The 5,749-nt window shown below is 44.9% G+C and overlaps 1 protein-coding gene across 1 annotated transcript; it reads left to right on the top strand.

The window, feature by feature from the left end:
- The first annotated feature begins 2,696 nt into the window (after positions 1 to 2,696).
- LOC144892780 (uncharacterized) lies at positions 2,697 to 4,199 on the top strand. The gene has a single exon (XM_078781113.1). It carries the CDS (start codon positions 2,857 to 2,859, stop codon positions 3,910 to 3,912), a length of 1,056 nt encoding a protein of 351 aa, XP_078637239.1. The 5' UTR covers positions 2,697 to 2,856; the 3' UTR covers positions 3,913 to 4,199.
- Positions 4,200 to 5,749: the final 1,550 nt, after the last annotated feature.

The raw sequence follows: 5,749 nt of genomic DNA, 5'->3' as shown, positions 1-5,749 counted from the left end.
GGGAAAAAAGAGGAGTGAAGGAGTGAAGGTCTTGATTTTGGCGTTGGTGGAAGGGGAAAATTTTTGCTCCAGCTTTGATTTCTAGTTTGATGTTTTGATGGGTTTTTTTTTTACCCTTTTTTGTTTATAAAAATGCTTCCGCCATTAAAACCATGAGCACCAAGGGGCATTCAAAAGATTTCCAGGATAAAGTTGTGGAAAGGCACAGATCAGGTGATGGATATAAAAATATTTCAAAGGCCTTGAATATCCCTTGGAGAGCAGTTAAGGCAATAATTAATAAGTGGAAGGGGTATGGCACCACCAAGACCTTGCCTACATCAGGTCGTCCCTCCAAACTGGATGACCAAGCAAGGAGGAGACTGATCAGAGAGGCCACCAGGAGGCCAATGGCAACTTGGAAAGAGCTGCAGGCCTTTATAGCAAAGGCTATTCACTATGTGTATGTGACAACAATATTCCAAGCACTCCACAAGTCTGGCCTGTATGGTAGGGTGGCAAGAAGGAAGCCATTACTCAAAAAGCCTACCTTGAGTCCTGTTTGAGGTATGCAAAAAACAACTCCAAAGATTCTGAAGCCAAGTGGCAAAAAATGTTGTTGTCTGACGAAACCAAGATGGAACTTTTTGTCCTAAATGGAAAATGTTACGTGTGGCACAAACACAACACAGCACACCCAAAGAACACCATCCTTCTGTCTCCACTATCAATCTCATTTCCGCTAATTTATTTGCCAGCTCTTCTTCCAATCTTTGCTGGTCTTCATCATCCTCACCTTCCTCTTCACCTCTCTGTTCCCCTCCGTCCTTCTGCCTGTTGTCATGTGCCATTCTCGTTTTCATCCCCTCCAACTGTGTCGGTGTTTTCACCCTGTCCCCCCCTCCCCCCTCCACATTATAGTGATTCTGTGTCTCCTCCCCCTCTGTCTCACCTCGCCTTCAGTGGGTCCCCAGTGACGCTTCGCATTCCAAACCCTTGCTTCGTCACAAAGCCCTTCCCTGCGATCCATTGTGTTCTCTTTTCCACCATCACTCAGTCTAGCCTGATGAGTGTTTGGCTCCCATCCTGTTCTGGCCTTCACTGCTATCTCTTTTATTTTATTTTAATTTAGGAATGTATTTGCTGTTAACGCAACTCTTTCTAATTTGTTGGATGTTGCCGTCTCTGCTCTGGTGGTCAATCTGGTCTTCAACTGGTCCATGAATCTAGATCCCCTACCAGCCAACCCTCACTGTTCTTGTCTTGAATAGACTTTACAGTTGTAAATGGCATCCTTCTCCTCCATGTTCCAACATTCGTTTTTTAGGTTCTTTAGTTGAGCTCCATCTTTTTTTTTTGGAGACAGGAAGCCTATTGGCTTGGTCCAAATACCTGTCCCCTTGTGAGTTGGTCTTCTCAGTAGAGGAGGTGCAGGCTTCTTTATTTTGAGCGAGTATTCTGGCTGCTCGGTGCGGCCGCAGAGACTAAGTATAAGGGGCTGTGTCCCATAATTCCTTTTATTCTACTTTATTTCCAACACACGTTTCGTTTGTCGAAAAGTTTTCCCTTCCCCACCTGCTCCCATGTGCGTCAGTAACAATTTTTCACCCGCCCAGTTTCGTTGAAGACTTTTCCGCAGCTGGATTTACGCAGCTGGACGCCTACCCACTTCTGGGTTTAGATGCGCTGGTACAACAGGTCGCTCAATACACTGTTTACAGCACGGTCGATTTAGCAGTGCATACCACCAGATTCTTATAAGTGATGACGACAAACCCTACACGACGTTCGAGTCAGGACAGCGGCTGTACCAATTCACGCATTTGCCCTTCGGCGTAACTAACGGAGTCGTGTGCTTTCAAAGGGCGATTGATGATGTAATTGCCAAAGAGCAATTAACTGATGTCTTTGTGTACCTCGGTAACCTCACAGTATGTGGTCGAGATCAAGCCCACCATGACGCTAATCTGCAGCGGTTCCTACCGGTCGCGCGCCAGTATAATGTAACTTTCAACGAGGTCAAATGTCGCTATTCCGTAAGGACGATTGATCTTCTGGGGTAGACAGTGACCCAAGGGAAGATAACTCCCACCAAAGAGCGTCTGCGACCTTTGCTAGACATGGCGGCGCTGCATGATCGTGCGTCCTTGAGAAGAGTACTAGGGTTGTTGCACATTATTCACGTTGGGTCCAGAATTACTCCAAGAAGCTCTGTCTCCTTGTTGATTGCAAAACATTCCCCATAACCGAGGATGCCAAGGCTGCTTTTCAAGGGCTGAAGCTAGACATAGCTAATGCAGCAGTCTCCTCAGTAGACGAAAACATACCCTTTGTCGAAGAGAGCGACGCGTCCGACTGTGCCATAGCAGCAACCATGTCTCAAGGGGGAAAACCAGTCGCCTTCTTCTCTCGTACCCTCTCAGATGCTGAGAGACGTCATTCAGCGGTCGAGAAGGAAGCCTACGCGATGGTAGAAGCAATACGACGATGGCGGTCATATTTGCTTGGCAAAACATTCGAAGTGATTCCAGATCAATGAAGTGTTGCATTCATGTATGATGTGTGACATGCTCAGCGCATTAAAAAGGAGAAAATTACTCGATGGTGTATCGAGCTAGCTGACTACAGCTTCAAGATCACATATCACCCTGGGAGGGAGAATTTAGCTGCGGATGTGTTATCCAGGCCGGGCGTGTGTACGGGTCTCACCACCGGTGAGGACCTTCGTGAACTTCACGACTCGCTGTCACCCGGGAGTAACACGTCTAGTCCATTGCGTGCGTTGTCGAAACTTGCCCTATTCTGTGGAGGGTGTTCGTCGTTTGTGCCGAGTGTCCTGTTTGCACAGAACTTAAACCGCGCTTCTATAAACCTGACATGGGGACTTTGATTCAAGCTAGTCGGCCATGGGAGAGATTGGCCATGGACTTCAAAGGGCCACTGCCCGCATCTGGCTCGTATCGTTATCTTCTCACAATTATTGATGAGTATTCTCGATTTCCATTCGCATTCGCGTGTCACGACATGTCTTCTGGGTCGGTCATTCGCTGTTTGGGGCTCTTGTTTGTGATGTTCGGCTATCCTGCGTCCATCCATACCGATCGGGGCGCTGTTTTCATGTCTCAGGACGTGCGAGCCTTTCTGCTGCAGCGGAATATTGCTTCCAGCTGCACTACGCCATATCGCCCGCAGGCGAATGGACAGATAGAAAGATTAAATGGTGTCATATGGAGAGCCATTACCTTCTGGCTCAAGACCCGAGGACTGGGGTTGGATAAGTGGACTTGGGTGTTGCAAGGGGCACTACATGCGATTCGATCTCTCCTGTGTACCACTACAAATGAAATTCCTCATGACCGTCTATTTCGTTATCAGCGTCGAACAGGTAGTGCTCAGTCATTGCCCGCTTGGATCTCCACACCCGGACCGGTCTATGTCAGACGTGTCGTGCGACCAAGTAAATACGATCTGCTTGTTGACAAGGTACAGCTCCTTCATGCTAATCCGGAATACGCTCACGTCAAAATGCCCGACGGTCATGAAACCACGTTGTCGGTGCGACACCTCGCTCCCTGCGGGGAAGCCGATGAGGCTGGATCCAGTACGGAGGTTCCAACGGTCAGACCTCCATCGGACTTATATGCACTTATATGCAGTACGGAGGTCGGACTTATATGCAGTACGGAGGTTCTAACGGTCGGACCTCCATCTCCTCCTCATCGGTCGCACGACTCAATCGGGACTGACGTACCATCTCAGACACCTGAGTTAATTCGCACTTCGACTGGGGAAGATTTAGAGACACCTGCTGGCAGCTCAGACGTGTATCAAACCCGCACGGGAGAGAAAGTCGACGACCGGTGTGCTTCGGTTGGTAGTAACTCCTTAATAGGTGTTACATGTTTTCCCGCATTCTGTATACTCGCTTGCTAATTAGTGCTACGCGAATAGGTAAATGGCCTGCTTGCAAAGTTTTAGAACTCTGGGAGGATGTAGTAAAACGTAGACAACTAGGCTAGCCCAGGTGCAATAACATTGTTTGGCCACGACAGCACTCATAAATATCCACTCGCCGATTGCGAGAGTCGGTCAGACCTAACATCGGAGACCTGAGACACTGATATGCTTATTTAGGAAGGTGAGAAATCTCGTTGGCATGAAGCTTGCTTACGCGCATCCAAAATGATGTATACTCTCAATGCTTATTCGTAAAGAGAAATGATTGTTGCCATTTATTCTTTTTAGATGCTGTACGAGATCGATTCAGATTAAACTCGGAGAAAGCTGTTGTGAGACCTTGATTTTACAACAAACATATTTGAAATGTGGGAAAATATCAGGGAAAAGAAATTACATCCATATCAGAATCCATCACAAATGTCAAATCATCATTTAACCTTTTCGTTGAATATATGTTGATGAATGTGCCGTTCATCACGTTTCTGAGTTAAGTACGATGACGTTCAGGTTGCAGAAGAAGAAGCCTTACCACCAACTTTGACCGCTTCCGGTATTGTTTGATTATTTGTGTTCAAATGTCTGGATATTGTTTTGTATTTATTTATGCATTTATTTATGCGAATGTGTACTTGTTTATAACTGTCATTAATCAAAAAGGTACTTTTCTGAACTTGCTAGTGCCTAAAAAGGTTTAGGCACTAGCAAGCGATTTTGAAAAGATCCAAAACAACAAACTTTTTTTAAATTTCTATTTTGCCTAAAACACTCCCAGGCACTCACTGATAAACCTCTGAACGTTCGACGAAGAGACGTTCAGCCAAGTCTGAGAAAAATTGCGACACACAGACAGACAGACCAACTGCTCTCTTATATAGTAGATGTGTGAATGTGTGTGTTCATGTGTGTATGTGTGTGTGTTTGTTCATGTGTGTGTGTGTTTATGTGTGTGTGTGTGTGTGTGTGTGTGTGTGTGTGTGTGTGTGTGTGTGTGTATGTGTGTGTTCATGTGTGTATGTGTGTGTGTTTGTTCATGTGTGTGTGTTAATGTGTGTGTGTGTGTGTGTGTGTGTGTGTTTATGTATGTGTGTGTGTGTGTGCATGTGTGTGTATGTGCATGTGTGTGTTTATGTATGTGTGTGTTTATGTATGTGTGTGTTTATGTATGTGTGTGTTCATGTGTGTGTGTGTTCATGTGTGTGTTTGTTCATGTGTGTGTGTGTGTGTGTGTTTATGTGTGTGTGTGTGTTTATGTATGTGTGTGTGCATGTGTGTGTATGTGCATGTGTGTGTTTATGTATGTGTGTGTTTATGTGTGTGTGTTTATGTATGTGTGTGTTCATGTGTGTGTGTGTGTGTGTGTGTGTGTGTGTTTATGTATGTGTGTGTGCATGTGTGTGTACGTATGTATTGTTAATGTCCGGCTTCCTTCTTGTAACTACAGTGCAGTAACTGATCTTAATTTTGATTAATGTATGAAAGTATCAAAACAATATTTTTCGAAATAAAATTCAAACTATTTTCAGTCTTTGTAAATTAAGGAAGTAAACTTATTAACATTAAGTTGAAATTCGAAATTATGATGAACAGTCACGGCAGTAAAATAGCCCGTCACTTTGCAGGTTCATTCTTTATCATCCAAAGGTTTTAAAATTGATTCTTTAACTTGTTAAAACCTTTTTCTCTTTGAACCTGCAAGGAAATGTTTGTTTCACTCGTGGAAATTTTGATTCGTCATTTCGTGGCTTCACAAGCAGGAAATAACGATCTAATGATGAAGAAGAAGAAGACTAAAATGGTTAGAGCGCCCGCT

The sequence above is a fragment of the Myxine glutinosa genome, chromosome 7, assembly GCF_964187855.1.
Source record: "Myxine glutinosa chromosome 7, kmMyxGlut1.1, whole genome shotgun sequence".
Taxonomy (NCBI): Eukaryota; Metazoa; Chordata; class Myxini; order Myxiniformes; family Myxinidae; genus Myxine; species Myxine glutinosa.
Note: the sequence above shows the minus strand (reverse complement) of the source record. Positions and strands in the feature narration are given on the sequence as shown.